This window comes from Scyliorhinus canicula, chromosome 13 (genome assembly GCF_902713615.1).
Source record: "Scyliorhinus canicula chromosome 13, sScyCan1.1, whole genome shotgun sequence".
Lineage (NCBI taxonomy): Eukaryota > Metazoa > Chordata > Chondrichthyes > Carcharhiniformes > Scyliorhinidae > Scyliorhinus > Scyliorhinus canicula.
Genome location: NC_052158.1, coordinates 9486195 through 9505239, shown reverse-complemented (window position 1 = coordinate 9505239; position 19045 = coordinate 9486195). Strand labels below are relative to the sequence as shown.

Sequence of the window (19045 nt, the reverse complement as noted above, 5' to 3'; positions counted from 1 at the left end):
TGTGTGTGTGTGTGTACCTAACTGTGTGTGTGTGTGTCTGTGTGTGTGTGTGTGTACCTAACTCTGTGTGTGTGTGTGTGTGTACCTAACTCTGTGTGTGTGTGTCTGTGTGTGTGTGTGTACCTAACTGTGTGTGTGTGTGTGTGTGTGTGTGTACCTAACTGTGTGTGTGTGTGTGTGTACCTAACTGTGTGTGTGTGTGTGTGTGTGTGTGTGTACCTAACTGTGTGTGTGTGTGTGTGTGTGTGTGTGTACCTAACTGTGTGTGTGTGTGTGTGTGTGTGTACCTAACTGTGTGTGTGTGTGTGTGTGTGTGTACCTAACTGTGTGTGTGTGTGTACCTAACTGTGTGTGTGTGTGTTTGTGTGTGTGTGTGTGTACCTAACTGTGTGTGTGTGTGTGTACCTAACTGTGTGTGTGTGTGTGTACCTAACTGTGTGTGTGTGTGTGTATACCTAACTGTGTGTGTGTGTGTGTGTGTGTGTGTGTGTGTGTGTACCTAACTGTGTGTGTGTGTGTGTATACCTAACTGTGTGTGTGTGTGTGTGTGTGTGTACCTAACTGTGTGTGTGTGTACCTAACTGTGTGTGTGTGTGTGTGTGTGTACCTAACTGTGTGTGTGTGTGTGTGTGTGTGTACCTAACTGTGTGTGTGTGTGTACCTAACTGTGTGTGTGTGTGTCTGTGTGTGTGTGTGTGTACCTAACTCTGTGTGTGTGTGTGTGTGTACCTAACTCTGTGTGTGTGTGTCTGTGTGTGTGTGTGTGTGTGTACCTAACTCTGTGTGTGTGTGTCTGTGTGTGTACCTAACTGTGTGTGTGTGTCTGTGTGTGTGTGTGTGTGTACCTAACTGTGTGTGTGTGTTTCCTGCTTTAGGCAGCTTGGGTATGGCCGTGAATAAACCAGAGTTCACCCAACTGTTCGGCTTCCTGGGTCTTTATGAAGATAGGGTGGACTGACTAGGCTTGTCTCAGATGGTGTTCAGCAGTGTAAGGGGCGACTTGATCGTAACCTGTAAGATCCTGAGGGGGTATTGACAGGATGATGTGGAGAGGATGTTACCTCTTGTGGGAGAATCCAGGACTTCGGGGGGGGTCACTGGTTAAAAACAAGGGGCGGGATTCTCCCGCAGTCGGCGGGATGGCCTTACGCCAGCGCCGAGAACGGCGCGAACCACCCGGAAGTTGCGGAATTCTCCGCACTACGGGGGGGGGGGGGCTAGGCCGGCGCCGGAGGGGTTGGCACCGCACCAATTGGCGGCAAAGGGCAGGCGTGTCCTGGCGAATGTGCAGGGGGGGGGGGGGGGGGGTGCCTTCTCCGTGCCGGCCATGGTGGAGCCTTACAGAGGCCGGTGCGGAAGGAAGGAGTGCCCCCACGGCACAGGCCCGGTCGCAGATCGGTAGGCCCCGATCACGGGCCAGGCCAACATGGGGGCCCCTCCCCGGAGCCGGATTCCCCCCCCCCCCCACCCCCCCCCCCACATCCCCCCCCTGACCCCCCCCCCCCCCCACCCCCCCCCCCGAGGACCGTACCAGCCGGCCTACCAGCCAGGTCCCGCCGTGTGGGACCGTGTCCATTTCACGCCGGCGGGATTGCCCGAAAACAGACGGCTGCTCGACCCATCGGGGCCCAGAGAATTGCCAGGGGGCCACTGCCAACGGTCCCTGACCGGCGTGGCGTGATCTCTGCCCCCGCCTGAAAACCGGTACCGGAGAATACGGCAGCCGGCGTCGGAGGGGTGGGGCGGGATTCAAACCCCCCCGGGGATTCACCGACCCCGGCAAGGGATCGGAGAATCCCGCCCAAGGAGTTGCCATTTAAGATAGTGATGAGGAGAAATGTTTTCTCTCAGAGGGTTACAAGTCTCTGGAACTCTCTGCCTCAAAAGGCAGTGGAAGCAGAATCTGTGAATATTTTAGACTTTTGATTAACAAAGTGGGGGGGAGGGGGTTGAAAGGTTATCGGGAGGTCAGCAGGAAAGTGAGGTTGAGGTTACAATCAGGTCAGTCGTGATCGTATTGAATGGCCATGCAGGCTCGAGACGCCGAGTGGCCCCCTCCTGATCCTAATTCACATGTTTGGAAATATCAAATATCAGTAATGCCCGTGTCCTTGAGCTTTTTGTTGTTGTTGGCGTGTGGAGCTATGGGGGAGGTGGTGGGTCCTCCAGGAATGCTAAATGCACAAACACGTACCTGTGCTGAAGTACGTAGTGATGGCAGCCGTCCGCCCACCTTCCCGCAAGGCGTGTAGTCTGACCGTGTACCTGGTGCTCGGGAGAAGCTGATGCAGTCTGTGGCTTGTCACCGTGGAGTCCAACTTCACTCGCTGTCGGGAGGAGGGCGGGGGAAGGTCGAGAGATGGGGTGAGAGAGTGAGGAGAGAAAAAAAGTGTAATTTACATATTTTACATCCCCCCCCCGCATTATCACAGGAAAACGATGAGACACTTTGAGGGAAGAGAGTAATCATTTCCACACCCATTTGTGTGAGGAAATTCTTCCCGATGTTTCTCCTGCTCGGCCTGGTTTCAATTTTAACATTCTGTCGCCTTATTCTGGACTCCCCACCAAAGGAAATTGTTTCTCTCTCTTTTCCCCCCATCAAATACTTTAATAAACTTAGAGTATTGCTGATAAAATATACATGCCATCAAAGTTTATCGTGTTGCACTCATCAGGACAGCTCAGGGTGACCTGATGGACTTTTTATACCTGGAAAAGGTCAAGTACACCGTTCGGGGATTGGTGGAGGAATTCTCCCCGAGGTGGCTGCCATTTATCTCATACGTCAAAGAGTTCATTCCCATCAACTGTTCGGACGGGGAGGTAGGGTTTGGTTGTGAGACTAGGGGGTTATTGGGAGGGGGGTTTGATGTAGCTATCGTTGCTTGTTTTTCTCCGATCTTCTGCGTTCTTAGCACTTCAAATGTGCCATGTTTGAACCATTTTCAGTGTTGTGTTGCAGTTTAGATTGTGCGTTATCTGTTCAATCTTTCATAAAATATGGTTTAAAAAAAAGGCTCGCAAGATTGAAGGAAGATGGCCACCTCTTGTAACTAAACAAAGGCCGAGGGAACAGCCATTCCTTGGTTCATTCCTTAAGGGAATGTCTGGACAAGCCAGGCCTGACTGACCAATTGGACTCCGCCTGCTTGTATTTGGAAGGTTCCCTCAACAACACCAATAACTTCTATTTATATAACACTCTTCAACACAGTAAAATATCCCATGACACCTCACAGGGAGGTACATCAGGAAAATAAATTGACACCGAGCCACTTCAGGAGACATTACTTCCAATGACTGAAAATTTGTCAAAGAGGAAAATGAGGTTGTCACTGATTTGCAGATTTTCCCAGTAACAGTAGTAATGAGGCATAATAGGATGTGATATGCCCAGGGACAGGGAGAAACCTGCCTACAAAAGGCAGGATCAGATGTGGCTGCCTTTATAACGAGATTAGCAGAAAGCCTCACAGCACTGGGGACCCGGGTTTGATTCACCCTTGGCTGTCTGTAAAGTTTGCGCTTTCTTTCTGTGTCTGTGTGGGTTCCTCCGGGTGCTCCGGTTTCCTCCCACATTACAAAGATGTACAGGTTAGATTGTATTGATTAGGCTAAAATGGTGCCCAAAGATGTGCAGGTTAGATTGTACTGATTAGGCTAAAATGGTGCCCAAAGATGTGCAGGTTAGGTGGATTGGCCATGGTCAATGCGTGGGGTTACGGGGATAGGAAGGGAGTGTGGCCTAGGTAGATTGTCTTTCAGAGCGTCAGTGCAGGTTCGATAGGCCGAACGACCTCCTTCTGCATTGTAGTGGTTTAATGATAGTGAGGTAACCTGACAGCCTAGTTTTGAGCCCGATTAAATTAAATATTTTAAATTAAAGAATTGGACACTTTAAATCGTACTGCAGTCAGGCAGGCTCTGGGAATTCAGACTTGTTTCATAGAATTTACAGTGGAGAAGGAGGCCATTCGGCCCATCGAGTCTGCACCGGCTCCTGGAAAGAGCACCTCCACCCTATCCCCATAACCCAGTAACCCCACCCAACACTAAGGGCAATTCTGGACACTGAGGGCAATTTATCATGGCCAATCCACCTAACCTGCACATCTTTGGACTATGGGAGGAAACTGGGGCAGCACGGTAGCATTGTGGATAGCACAATGGCTTCACAGCTCCAGGGTCCCAGGTTCGATTCCGGCTTGGGTCACTGTCTGTGCGGAGTCTGCACATCCTCCCCGTGTGCGCGTGGGTTTCCTCCGGGTGCTCCGGTTTCCTCCCACAGTCCAAAGATGTGCAGGTTAGGTGGATTGGCCATGATAAATTGCCCTTAGTGTCCAAAATTGCCCTTAGTGTTGGGTGGGGTTACTGGGTTATGGGGATAGGGTGTTGATCTTGGGTAGGGTGATCTTTCCAAGAGCCGGTGCAGACTCGATGGGCCGAATGGCCTCCTTCTGAACTGTAAATTCTATGTAATAATGGAGCACCGGGAGGAAACCCACGCACAGACAGTGACCCAAGCCGGAATCGAACCTGGGACCCTGGAGCTGTGAATCAATTGTGCTATCCACAATGCTACAGTGCTGCTCTTGTCCAAAGTCAAATACACAACCGACAAACTGCCAGAACATGTCTGGAACACACCTGTCAATCGGCCATCAGGAGATCATCGCACCCTATTGATATGCACCGGTCTATTGTCCGCAGCCTAGATTGAGCCAGACTCTCAGACACTCAGAGTTTCTGCCGTTATCTTAAATGGGAACAGGTTATGTGCAGATCAACACCACCAGGGATGGACACCTGGAGCAGGCTCTGGTGTCCAGTCAACTGGTCATCAACCAGACCATTGGCTGCTGAGACACCCGCCCCGAGCCATCACTGGCAAAAAGCCAGAGGAAATGGCAAAAGGGCACGAAGGTGGGGGGGGGGGATAAAAACAGAAACATCAGCAGCAAAGGCTCCAGACAGAGGTAATGGAGACATCGGAGAAGGAAGGAAGAAGCTGCCACCTTCGCGACGATGGACCAGGGGGACTGAAGAATCGGACCCATGGTTCAATCAAGCCATCTTTGCGGATAGTATAACCGAATCCTGGGTGTTTCTGGTATTATATATTGGTTTTATTTATGGGTTAATTGTGTATTTAATAAAGATTGTTGAATTTATACTTGTGTTTGTCCTCCTCACTATTAAAAGACAATGTCTTGTCAATGGGATTTCCCATTGAAGCCGCTCCATGCCACCGGGAAACCCTCTGGCAGTAAACCCAGCTGGGATTGGAAGAGAATTCCAATGGCGGGAGAATTCCAGCCTACATCATCATCAGGAAACCCTCTCCTCGGAGCGGAATGGGTCAATTTCCCTGCCGGGGGTCTCCTGTCGGTTACCTGAGTCTCGCCCCCTTCAGTCCCATACAGGAGGAGGTATCCGGTGACTGGAGCCCTCGGGCTCTTCCACGAGACCAAGGCTTCAGTCAACGAGATGTCGCCCACCATCAGGTCTCTGGGCAAGTCAGATTCTGGAGAGAGAAGGGGTGACAGAGTTAGAACCTCGCCCTAGCTCAGGGCGACTCAAAGGGTTTCACAGAGCTGCTCAAGGAAGCTTTGCAAAGTATATAAGAGGATGTGGAACGAGGGCCTGCTCTCTGTCATGCGGCCAGCACTTCCTGCAGAGCTCACTCAATTATACCCACCAGTGACAAAGGTGGTACTGATCCTCAAACTCTTCCCATCTCCCTTGACACTGTAGATCTCCGCTGTGTACTCCGTGTTCATACTGAGACCTGTCAGCTGCAGTTCCGCACTGTTACCTGGGACATTCCTGCTCATCGTGGAAACTGGGAGAAACAATAGGGAAAATTGGGAATTAAAATATTCAGAGCTTGTTAGCATTCCTAGATCAAAGGAAAAGTTGGTTAATTCCTTCTGCATGCACAGTGGGCTGAATAATACGGGGGCCGGGGTGAGGGATAGATAGCAGCCCCAGCCCACCCCATACCTCCCCCCTCACAAATTAATACATTGGCATGGAGCTGACGTGCTCCATGCTGCCCCTAGTCCTACAACCAAAAAGCACTTCCGGCCCTCACTGGGGAAGAAAGCCACCTCCAGGTTGGCCGAGCTGGATCCCCTGAGCAGGTAAGTCTGGGGTCTTGGGCCAGGACGTTTGGGTAGGTTCGAACGAAGGGCAGTGAGGTGACTATTCATTTTAATATGACCTGTGAGCTGGTGGCTCCTGAGCCAAACCCTGTATTATGGGAGACAGCTTGGTGTGGGCAGACAGGGCCTTATTTTAAGTGCGACATTCTCCCCTCACCCCTAAACCACTCCCCCCCCCCCCCCCCCCCCACCCCCGCCAATCCCCCAAAGGAAACAGGAAACACAACCACCGGATGGCATGTAAATTTAAGTCCAGTGTCTCCTGGAATTATTATAGGAGAATGTTCTGGAGAGTCTGGTTTCAAGTACATCTGACTTTTCTGCAGAGTTAAAGAGAGGGTGACGTGATGGAGTTCAGATTGTTTGAGGGGGCGGAGCAAAATAGAAGGTCAGGGACAGGTGGGAGCTGGGAGAGATTAGACAAAGATGTCATGGGCACAGGACAAAGAGAGTGTTAATGGGAAGGTTAAGGACTGAAGAAGATGCTGACAGGGGCAGACAGTAAAATAGCAGAAAGTAAACCTTCCAGACCCATGACTGCTAGCGTATCAGTATTGGGATTGGGAATATTCGGGGAGTTTGAGGTTCTGTGTTGTGATTGGGAATATTCGGGGAGTTTGAGGTACTGTGTTGGGATTGGGGATATTCGGAGAGTTTGAGGCTCTGTGTTGGGATTGGGATATTCGGAGAGTTTGTGTCTCGGTGTTGGGATTAGGAATATTCAGAGAGTTTGAGGCTCTGTGTTGGGATTGGGAATATTCAGAGACTTTGAGGTGCTTTGTTGGGATTGGGAGTATTCGGAGTTTGAAGCTCTGTGTTGGGATTGGGAATATTCGGAGAGTTTGAAGCTCTGTGTTGGGATTGGGGATATTCAGAGAGTCTTTGTCTCGGTGTTGGGATTGGGAATATTCAGAGAGTTTGAGGCTCTGTGTTGGGATTGGGAATATTCAGAGAGTTTGTGTGTTGGGATTGGGATTTGGGAATATTCAGAGAGTTTGAGGCTCTGTGTTGGGATTGGGAATATTCGGAGAGTTTGTGTGTTGGGATTGGGATTTGGGAATATTCAGAGAGGTTTTGTGTCTGTGTTGGGATTGGGAATATTCTGAGAGTTTGAGGCTCTGTGTTGGGATTGGGAATATTCAGAGAGGTTGTGTGTTGGGATTGGGATTGGGAATATTCAGAGAGGTTGTGTGCCTGTGTTGGGATTGGGAATATTCTGAGATTTTGAGGCTCTGTGTTGGGATTGGGAATATTCAGAGAGTTTGTGTGTTGGGATTGGGATTATGGAATATTCAGAGAGTTTGTGTGTCTGTGTTGGGATTGGGAATATTCTGAGAGTTTGAGGCTCTGTGTTGGGATTGGGAATATTCGGAGAGTTTGTGTGTTGGGATTGGGATTTGGGAATATTCAGAGAGGTTGTGTGTCTGTGTTGGGATTGGGAATATTCTGAGAGTTTGAGGCTCTGTGTTGGGATTGGGAATATTCGGAGAGTTTGTGTGTTGGGATTGGGATTTGGGAATATTCAGAGAGTTTGTGTGTCTGTGTTGGGATTGGGAATATTCTGAGAGTTTGAGGCTCTGTGTTGGGATTGGGAATATTCAGAGAGTTTGAGGCTCTGTGTTGGGATTGGGAATATTCGGAGAGTTTGTGTGTTGGGATTGGGATTTGGGAATATTCAGAGTTTGTGTGTCTGTGTTGGGATTGGGAATATTCTGAGGGTTTGAGGCTCTGTGTTAGGATTGGGGATATTCGGAGAGTTTGAGGCTCTGTGTTGTGATTGGGAATATTCGGAGAGTTTGAGGCTCTGTGTTGGGATTGGGGATATTCGGAGAGTTTGAGGCTCTGTGTTGGGATTGGGAATATTCGGACAGTTTGGGGCTCTGTGTTGTGATTGGGAATATTCAGAGAGTTTGAGGCTCTGTGTTGGGATTGGGAATATTCGGAGAGTTTGAGGCTCTGTGTTGGGATTGGGAATATTCGGAGAGTTTAAGGCTTTGTGTTGGCATTGGGATATTCGGAGAGTTTGAGGCTCTGTGTTGGGATTGGGAATATTCGGAGAGTTTGAGGCTCTGTGTTGGCATTGGGATATTCGGAGAGTTTGAGGCTCTGTGTTGGGATTTGGGATATTCGGAGAGTCGGTGTCTCGGTGTTGGGATTCGGGATATTCGGAGAGTCGGTGTCTCGGTGTTGGGATTCGGGATATTCGGAGAGTCGGTGTCTCGGTGTTGGGATTCGGGATATTCGGAGAGTCGGTGTCTCGGTGTTGGGATTCGGGATATTCAGAGAGTTTGTGTCTCGGTGTTGGGATTTGGGATATTTGGAGAGTCGGTGTCTCGGTGTTGGGATTTGGGATATTCGGAGAGTCGGTGTCTCGGTGTTGGGATTCGGGATATTCGGAGAGTCGGTGTCTCGGTGTTGGGATTGGGGATATTCGGAGAGTCGGTGTCTCGGTGTTGGGATTCGGGATATTTGGAGAGTCTGTGTCTCGGTGTTGGGATATTCGGAGAGTCGGTGTCTCGGTGTTGGGATTGGGGATATTCGGAGAGTCGGTGTCTCGGTGTTGGGATTGGGGATATTCGGAGAGTTTGTGTCTCGGTGTTGGGATTCGGGATATTCGGAGAGTCGGTGTCTCGGTGTTGGGATTGGGGATATTCGGAGAGTCAGTGTCTCGGTGTTGGGATTGGGGATATTCGGAGAGTCGGTGTCTCGGTGTTGGGATTCGGGATATTCGGAGAGTCAGTGTCTCGGTGTTGGGATTGGGGATATTCGGAGAGTCGGTGTCTCGGTGTTGGGATTGGGGATATTCGGAGAGTCGGTGTCTCGGTGTTGGGATTGGGGATATTCGGAGAGTCGGTGTCTCGGTGTTGGGATTCGGGATATTCGGAGAGTCGGTGTCTCGGTGTTGGGATTGGGGATATTCGGAGAGTCAGTGTCTCGGTGTTGGGATTGGGGATATTCGGAGAGTCGGTGTCTCGGTGTTGGGATTGGGAATATTCAGAGAGTCTGTGTCTCAGTGTTGGGATTCGGGATATTCGGAGAGTCGGTGTCTCGGTGTTGGGATTCGGGATATTCAGAGAGTCGGTGTCTCGGTGTTGGGATTCGGGATATTCAGAGAGTCGGTGTCTCGGTGTTGGGATTCGGGATATTCGGAGAGTCGGTGTCTTGGTGTTGGGATATTCGGAGAGTCTGTGTCTCGGCGTTGGGATTCGGGATATTCGGAGAGCTTGATGCTGTGTGTTGTGATTCGGGATATTCGGAGAGCTTGATGCTGTGTGTTGTGATTCGGGTTATTCGGAGAGCCTGATGCTGTGTGTTGTGATTGAGGATATATAAAGATTTTGCCCCTATTAGATGAAGCAGCACTCGCTATCCTGACCCACTCACCAGTTGGTCCTCTGTAAGTGATGACGTAGTGATCAACCGATGCAATTGCTGGTCTCCACGTGAGGAGGGCCATAGTCTCCGAGACGTTAACAGCTTTCAGATCAGTTGGTGCATCTGGGGCTGAACAAACAGCACAATGTCGACATTATTTGACCGGACAGTCAGATCTTCTCTTTACTCAGTTGCGTCTTAACCTATGAACTTTCAGAATTGCCTTCAGCCACGCCATCAAAACTCTGCAACTTACCGTCTCATTTATATATTAACATTGATGAAACAGTCCCATTTTACATGCCACTGTATCCTTCCTTAGATAAGGGGACCCAAACTGTTCACAGTATTCCAAGTGTGGTCTAACTAGGCCTTGTACAGTTTTAGCAAAACTTCCCTATTTTCACTTCCATTCCCTTTGAAATAATGACCAACATTCCATTTACTTTCCCAATTACCTGTGGATCTTTCATTCCAGCTCTTTGTGATTTATGCATGAGCACACCCCCCAGATCCCTCTGAGCTGCAGCTTTCTGCCGTCTTTCTCCATTTCAATAATATTCAGCTTCTTTATTCTTCTTACCAAAGTGCATAACTTTACATTCTCCTGCGTTATATTCCATCTCCCAAGTTTTTGCCCACTCACTTAACCTGTCTATATCCCTCTGTAAAGTCTAGTCTCCATAGTCCCAGATGACCAGGGGCTGCTTACCCCTTTGAGGGGGGGCGCTGACTGGTGGTGATTTAACCTGATGGTCACCACACCGCAGGTCAGGGGTAAGGGTGAGAAGGTGGAGCCTGCATGAATAACCCCAGCCGGTATGTGGATTGAACCCGCACTCGTTCTCCATCATGAACCAGCTGTCTAGCCAACTGAGCTGAACCTGCTCAAATATCTCTGTAGACTTTTAGATCACCCTCACCGTTTGCATTTCCACCCATTTTTGTGTCATCCGCAAACTTGGCAATAGTGCCTTCACTGCCCTTATCCATTAACATGTGCTGTAAATAATTGTGGCCCCAGAACAGATCCGTGTGGAACTCAACTAGATATCGGTTGCCATTCTGAACATGCTTATTCCAATTCTCTGTCTCACCAGTTAGACAATCCTCTATCCATGCTGATATACTAGCCCCAACACCATGGCCTCTTATCTTATTAAATAGCCTCTGAGAGTCATAGAGGTCTACACCACAGAAGGGGTCCTCCAACCCATCACGTCTGTGCCCGTCATAAACACCAAACTATTCGAAACCCATTTTCCAGGACTTGGCCCATAGCCTTGTGTGACTTGGTGCCAGAGCTGTACGTCTAAATACTCCTTAAATGTCATATTGGTCTCTCTGCCTCCACCACCCTTTCAGGCAGTGAGTTCCAGGCTCGCACCACCCTCTGGGTGAAAAAGATTTCCCTCAAATCCCCTCCAAACCTCCTGCCCCTCACCTTAAATCTCTGCCCCCTGGTCATTGACCCCTCCACCATGGGGAAACGTTTCTTCCTGTCTACTCTATCTATGCCCCTCGTCATTTTATATATCTCAATCATGTTCCCCCTCAGTCCCCTCTATTCCAAGGAAAACAACCCCAGTCTATCCAATCTCTCTTCATAGCTAAAACTCTCCAGCCCAGGGAACAGGCTGGTAAATCTCCTCTGCACCCTTTCCAGTGCGATCACATCCCTTCTGCAATGTGGATTCCAGAACTGCACACAATACTCTGAGAGCTGGCCAATGTTTTATCCAGTTTCAGCATAACCTCCCTGCCATTAAACCCTCTGACTCGGCTAATAAAAGTAAAACATGTCTTATTGGCCACTGTATCACCTGCCCTGCTACCTAAAGGAACCGGTGAACATGCACACCAAGGGCCCTCTGATCCTCGCTGCTTCCCAGGGTCCTGCTATTTATCCTGTATTCTCGTGTCTTGTTTGTTCTGCCCAAGTCCATCACCTCACACTTGAAATTAAATGAAAATCGTTTATTGTCACAAGTAGGCTTCAAATGAAGTTACTGTGGAAAGCCCCTAGTCGCCACATTCCGGCGCCTGTTCAGAGAGGCTGGTACAGGAATTGAACCGTGCTGCTGGCCTGCCTTGGTCTGCTTTCAAAGCCAGCAATTTAGCCCAGTGTGCTAAACCAGCCCCTTATCTGGATTGAACTCCATTTGCCACTGTTCAGCCCATCTGACCTGCCCATCTATATCCTCACCAATTTTTGTATCATTATTGATCAACTGATTTTTAATCAGTAAGAGAATCATGTCGAAATCTATATATAAACCACAAACAGCAAGGGCCCCAACACTGATCCCTGAGGAACCCCATTGGACAACGTATGGTACCTTCTATGGTATCATATGTTGTATCTTATTGAATGCACTTTTTGAAATCAAAGTAAATTACATCTACTGGTTCCCCTTCATCTATCCTGCTTGTTACTATCTCATTTAAGGATTCTTGGAAGATCACTACCTGTGCATCCATTATCTCTCTAATCATTCCCTTTAATATCCTGGGATGCAACCCATCAGGTGCAGGGGACATAACGGTCTTTAGGCCGATTAGTTTCCTGAGTACTTTTCCCCTCATTTTTGTTATTGTACATATTTCCTCTCCACTTCTGCCTCTTTATTATTTTACATCTTTGGAATATTAACAGTGAAGACTGACAGAAAGCACTTGTTTAATTCCTGTGCTATTTCCTGGCTCCCCACTATTATTTTCCCAGTCTCAGTCTCTAAGGAGCCGATGTTGACTTTTGTTTCTCGCTTCCGTTTTTAACATTTAAATAAGCTCTTGCTGTCCATTTTTACATTACTTGCTATTTTATCCTCATAGTTTATCTTTCACTGGGATATATCTTCCCAATGTCAGAGGGTCAGTACTGAGGGAGTGCTGCACTGTCAGAGAGTCAGTGCTGAGGGAGTGCTGCACTGTCAGAGAGTCAGTGCTGAGGGAGTGCTGCACTGTCAGAGAGTCAGTGCTGAGGGAGTGCTGCACTGTCAGAGGGTCAGTACTGAGGGAGTGCCGCACTGTCAGAGGGTCAGTACTGAGGGAGTGCTGCACTGTCAGAGAGTCAGTGCTGAGGGAGTGCTGCACTGTCAGAGGGTCAGTACTGAGGGAGTGCTGCACTGTCAGAGGGTCAGTACTGAGGGAGTGCTGCACTGTCAGAGGGTCAGTACTGAGGGAGTGCCGCACTGTCAGAGGGTTAGTGCTGAGGGAGTGCTGCACTGTCAGAGGGTCAGTACTGAGGGAGCGCTGCACTGTCAGAGGGTCAGTACTGAGGGAGTGCTGCACTGTCAGAGGGTCAATACTGAGGGAGTGCTGCACTGTCAGAGGGTCGGTACTGAGGGAGTGCTGCACTGTCAGAGGGTCAGTACTGAGGGAGTGCTGCACTGTCAGAGGGTCAGTACTGAGGGAGTGCCGCACTGTCAGAGGGTCAGTACTGAGGGAGTGCCGCACTGTCAGAGGGTCAGTACTGAGGGAGCGCTGCACTGTCAGAGGGTCAGTACTGAGGGAGTGCTGCACTGTCAGAGAGTCAGTGCTGAGGGAGTGCTGCACTGTCAGAGAGTCAGTGCTGAGGAAGTGCTGCACTGTCAGAGGGTCAGTACTGAGGGAGTGCCGCATTGTCAGAGGGTCAGTACTGAGGGAGTGCTGCACTGTCAGGGGGTCAGTGCTGAGGGAGTGCCGCACTGTAAGAGGGTCAGCATTGAGGGAGTGCCGCACTGTCAGAGGGTCAGTACTGAGGGAGTGCCGGCCTGTCAGAGGGTCAGTATTGAGGGAGTGCCGCACTGTCAGAGAGTCAGTGCTGAGGGGGTGCTGCACTGTCAGAGGGTCGGTACTGAGGGAGTGCTGCACTGTCAGAGGGTCAGTACTAAGGGAGTGCTGCACTGTCAGAGGGTCAGTACTGAGGGAGTGCTGCACTGTCAGAGGGTCAGTACTGAGGGAGTGCTGCACTGTCAGAGGGTCAGTACTGAGTGGGTGCTGCACTGTCAGGGGGTCAGTACTGAGGGGGTGCTGCACTGTCAGAGGGTCAGTACTGAGGGGGTGCTGCACTGTCAGAGGGTCAGTAGTGAGGGTGCTGCACTGTCAGAGGGTCAGTACTGAGGGAGTGCTGCACTGTCAGAGGGTCAGTACTGAGGGAGTGCCACTCTGTCAGAGGGTCAGTACTGAGGGAGTGCAGCACTGTCTGAGGGTCAGTACTGAGGGAGTGCCGCACTGTCAGAGGGTCAGTACTGAGGGAGAGCCGCACTGTCAGAGGGTCAGTACTGAGGGAGTGCTGCACTGTCAGAGGGTCAGTACTGAGGGAGTGCAGCACTGTCTGAGGGTCAGTACTGAGGGAGTGCCGCACTGTCAGAGGGTCAGTACTGAGGGAGAGCTGCACTGTCAGAGGGTCAGTACTGTGGGTGTGCCGCACTGTCAGAGGGTCAGTACTGAGGGAGTGCTGCACTGTCAGGGGGTCAGTGCTGAGGGAGTGCTGCACTGTCAAAGGGTCAGTACTGAGGGAGTGCTGCACTGTCAGAGGGTCAGTACTGAGGGAGTGCTGCACTGTCAGAGGGTCAGTACTGAGGGAGTGCTGCACTGTCAGAGGGTCAGTACTGAGGGAGTGCTGCACTGTCAGAGGGTCAGTACTGAGGGAGAGCTGCACTGTCAGAGGGTCAGTACTGAGGGAGTGCCGCACTGTCAGAGGGTCAGTACTGAGGGAGTGCGGCACTGTCAGAGGGTCAGTACTGAGGGAGTGCTGCACTGTCAGAGGGTCAGTACTGAGGGAGAGCTGCACTGTCAGAGGGTCAGTACTGAGGGAGTGCCGCACTGTCAGAGGGTCAGTACTGAGGGAGTGCTGCACTGTCAGAGGGTCAGTACTGAGGGAGTGCTGCACTGTCAGAGGGTCAGTACTGAGGGAATGCTGCACTGTCAGAGGGTCAGTACTGAGGGAGTGCCGCTCTGTCAGAGGGTCAGTACTGAGGGAGTGCAGCACTGTCTGAGGGTCAGTACTGAGGGAGTGCCGCACTGTCAGAGGGTCAGTACTGAGGGAGAGCTGCACTGTCAGAGGGTCAGTACTGTGGGTGTGCCGCACTGTCAGAGGGTCAGTACTGAGGGAGTGCTGCACTGTCAGGGGGTCAGTGCTGAGGGAGTGCTGCACTGTCAAAGGGTCAGTACTGAGGGAGTGCTGCACTGTCAGAGGGTCAGTACTGAGGGAGTGCTGCACTGTCAGAGGGTCAGTACTGAGGGAGTGCTGCACTGTCAGAGGGTCAGTACTGAGGGAGTGCTGCACTGTCAGAGGGTCAGTACTGAGGGAGAGCTGCACTGTCAGAGGGTCAGTACTGAGGGAGTGCCGCACTGTCAGAGGGTCAGTACTGAGGGAGTGCTGCACTGTCAGAGGGTCAGTACTGAGGGAGTGCTGCACTGTCAGAGGGTCAGTACTGAGGGAGTGCCGCACTGTCAGAGGGTCAGTGCTGAAGCAGAGTACAGAGTACGCCATTGAAGGGTCAATACGGGGTCACACTGTTAGAGGGAAATGGAGTCGGTATGTGAAGTACAGGAGGGGAATGGTGTGTGGGTTGAGGAAAGGGATTGGGGTGAACAGATAATTGTTTAGTTGGAGGCGATTGGGTGGTGGAGTCAGTGCCAGAGTTGAAGGGTCACGCAGGTCAGGCAAGCCACTCTAATCTCCCAGGGCTTGGAGTGCAAAGTCCTCCATCCCCCCGCTTCACACCCCCTCACGTACCACATTTTTCACTTCAGTCCCCCATCTCCACCCTGAACCCCACCTCGCCACTAACACTCGCTCCGTTTTCCATCCTCTTCCTCCCCCCCCCCTACCCCCACCCGCCTCACTCACCAGTTGTGAAGTGATCCAGGATTGGTTGACTTTCAATGGTTCCTCGTTTCGACACCAGGTTGACCTCGTATTGGGTATCTGGGACCAGGCCTTTCAAGGTGACGTTAGTTTTCTTGCCATCTATTATATCACTCTTTGGCTCACCTGGAACAAGAACAAGGCAGCGGCGGGGGGAGGGAGTGTTAATGTTTGCTGATGCATTGGGGTTAAGGGTTACTGAGTCTTGGCATACAAAGGGTTAAGGTTCACCAGCACTAGGTAGTAAAAGTCTGCAATGCGCTGCACGTGGAGGTTACGTTGATTAACCAAGGGTTAAAGGTCGTGGCACACCGGATGGTCAAGGCCACTTGCCTGAACCGCTCAGGGGTCGATGGTCTGACCGAATGGTTTCAGACACATGCCAAACGTCCTGTCACATAACCGCATACCGAGCACTAGTTACTGGTTACAACGCCAGGCTTGGCCTGGCCCGGCCATGATGGTCTCACCTTGTTTAGTCGGGACGTAGAAGATCTTGAAGCTATCGACAGGACCTGAAGGTGCTGCCCAGTGGACAGTGACGGAGGTGTCTCGTAGATCGGTGAACCTCAGCCTGCTCCGACTCTCTCGAGCTGGAACAAAAGAAGAAAATGACATTCCCAGCGGGATTCACTCAAATATTCCCTCGAGCTGAGGACCAGAGGAATGGCGATGGAAGCAGCTGGAGGGGAAGGGTTGTGGAGGTGAGGAATAAACAACTCCAAACGTGTGTCAATGGGAGCTGTGTCTTCAATTGTCACCTGTTAGAATAAAAAGAAAATGGCCCCCGAAATCCTGAGGCAGTGATGTTCAGGCTTATTGATTGTTATTCCGACCAATCATAAGCCATCATTGACCACCTTCCCCTGCCACTCAGAAAAGCCTTTTAAAGTTGACAAATGGCTTCAGCTGACCACAATGGTCCCTTGGTGACCCAGCGATTCATTTGAATGGAGGCAGGAGAAGGGCATTATGGGGCACCCAATGACATACAACTTACCCAGGATGCTTTGCAGGGAGGTGCCATTTTCCTGTTGGCGCAATGGACCTGAAAAGCAAATTAGGACGCCAACACGTCATCTTGTCGAGTCCGCAAAGTCTCTCTCGATACCAACACCATATCTCCATCCTCTCCACATCCAGGATTCCCAGGGCATGGCCTGTCAAACTCTCCAACATCAACTCTGCAGCACACCCACAATTTTAAACCTGATGTAGATCAAGGAATTATTTAATGTAACAAACCAGTGGGCCTTTCCAGCTGATCTGGTATCTGTCTCGACACTCTGCTGTTGCCTCGGCCAATATTTAGATTGGAACAATTAGGTGGCTGTTTTTGACCAGCACAAGTGCAATAGGCCGCAATGCGGTTTCTGTGCTGTGACCTTTTGTGACTATAATATTTAGGTCAAGGTCAGAAAGGCCCAGATTATCCATCTGACATTCCAAGCCTGCCCTGCCTGTTCAGAGAACCCACCAGAAACAGGTTGTGATTGTGTGGGGTGGGGTGCATGTCTATAGGATTATAATTACCACAAATACTTACAAAAGCAACACCAGGAAAGAGGGGAATTTATTAGGGAACTGTTAGGTGTGCGATCCTTAACTGTTCTCGCCCCCACCCCGGGTCCCCGCCATCCCCCCCTAGTGATTGTCAGTCTTTAGAAGTGATAGATCTGGCAGCCGCCTCCATCATTTCCCGGTCAAACAATTAGGGACAGGGTAAACAAGGGCAGTAAATGCAGGAAACATTCCGGGTGTCAGGGAGCACCTGCGAGGGGGAGGGATAAGGGTACCGAAGGGCCAGCACAGGTATAAGGGGCTGAACAATCTCCTACTATGCTTTGGAACTCTGTCAAAATTGTTTCCTGCCACCCCCCTCCCCCCCTCCCCCCACACCCACCACCCCCCTCCCCCCTCCCCCACACCACCTCTTACCACCCCCCACCCCCCACCCCCCAGTTGTTGCTAATCTCTTAGAATTTTGATTTGGAGGTTGAGGAAAATGAGATGAAGCCTGACCCTAGGCCTGACTGTCCCAGGTGGTAACACAACCCTCCAGCCTCTCGGTAAAAGGAAGTAAAATTGCCAACAGCTCCTATTACTGGGGTAAAATGTTGATTAGTGAAGATTAATAATGATAACAACAGAGAAAATGTGACCCTGAGAAAAATGTTTGAGCGACTTTAGGCCGTGTTAGTACCTGTTCGTGCCACGATTGGAATTGGCTCCGTTTGTTGGTTCTGTAACACACCATAGAGGGAAATGTGGTACTCGGTGCCGGGTATGAGATCCGCGATGGCGACATTTCGAAGGTTGCCGGGCACCGTGATCTCCTTGGCTCCCAGCTGCCCCTGTGAGTCTCTGTACTGGACAAGGAAAGAATCAAAGGCCCCTTCCTCCACTGTCCAGGTGAGTTTGAGGCTGCGAGTGTCGACATCTGACACGGAGAGTCTTCCCAGTGTACTGAACCCAGCTATGTGGATTGGAACCGCTAGAGAGAGAGAGAGAGAGAGGATGACATGGATGGTTAATGGATGTGGAAAGGGATGAGGAGGAAGAGATTGTCTAGGAAAAGGCAAGGTGTCGCTCAGCAACATCTCCATTATTCAGATCCAGCTTCACAGGCTGAATTCATCCCAAATCCTGGAACAGTTTATCTCACTATTCATCAGACTTTAGGATTATGTTCCACCAGCTAGGCCCAGGTTTCTGTCATTCAAACTCCCCAAAGCCTTTGATTAGATTCCACTCACTCCGGGATATCTAAACTACCCGAATCCCTTGATTAGATTCCAATCTGTAACAAACTTCCTGGTGTCCGTTATTCTATATATAAACCACCCCGAACCCCTCAATTAGATTCCAGTCTGTAACTAACTCCCAGGTATCTGTTATTCTATATATAAACCACCCCAAATCCTTCGATTAGATTCCAGTCTGTAACTCACTCCCAGGTGTCTGTTATTCTATATATAAACCACCCCGAACTCCTCGATTAGATTCCAGTCTGTAACTCACTCCCAGGTGTCTGTTATTCTATATATAAACCACCCTGAACCCCTCGATTAGATTCCAATCTGTAACAAACTTCCTGGTGTCTGTTATTCTATATATAAACCATCCAAAACCCCTCAATTAGATTCCAGTCTGTTACTCACTCCCGGGTATCTGTTATTCTATATATAAACCATCCAAAACCCCTCAATTAGATTCCAGTCTGTAACTCACTCCCGGGTATCTGTTATTCTGTATATAAACCACCCCAAATCCTTCGATTAGATTCCAGTCTGTAACTCACTCCCAGGTGTATGTTATTCTATATATAAACCACCCCGAACTCCTCGATTAGATTCCAGTCTGTAACTCACTCCCAGGTGTCTGTTATTCTATATATAAACCACCCCAAACCCCTCGATTAGATTCCAGTCTGTAACTCACTCCCAGGTGTCTGTTATTCTATATATAAATCACCCCAAACCTCTCGATTAGATTACAGTCTGTAACTCACTCCCGGGTATCTGTTATTCTATATATAAACCATCCAAAACCTCTCAATTAGATTCTAGTCTGTAACTCACTCCCGGGTATCTGTTATTCTATATATAAACCACCCCGAACCCCGAGATTAGATTCCAGTCTGTAA

The 19045-nt window shown here is 50.1% G+C and overlaps 1 protein-coding gene across 1 annotated transcript in view; it reads right to left on the bottom strand.

The window, feature by feature from the left end:
* The window catches only part of LOC119975785 (tenascin-X-like), a 221067-nt gene that overhangs the window by 10874 nt on the left and 191148 nt on the right, over positions 1–19045 (bottom strand). Inside the window, exons 37-43 of the mRNA XM_038815633.1 lie at positions 17603–17893; positions 15870–15992; positions 15382–15525; positions 9552–9671; positions 5702–5845; positions 5397–5527; positions 2195–2327 (exon numbers count right to left, since the gene is read on the bottom strand). Of these exons, the coding sequence (XP_038671561.1) occupies positions 2195–2327; positions 5397–5527; positions 5702–5845; positions 9552–9671; positions 15382–15525; positions 15870–15992; positions 17603–17893 (1086 nt within the window). The remainder of the gene's footprint in view (positions 1–2194; positions 2328–5396; positions 5528–5701; positions 5846–9551; positions 9672–15381; positions 15526–15869; positions 15993–17602; positions 17894–19045) is intronic.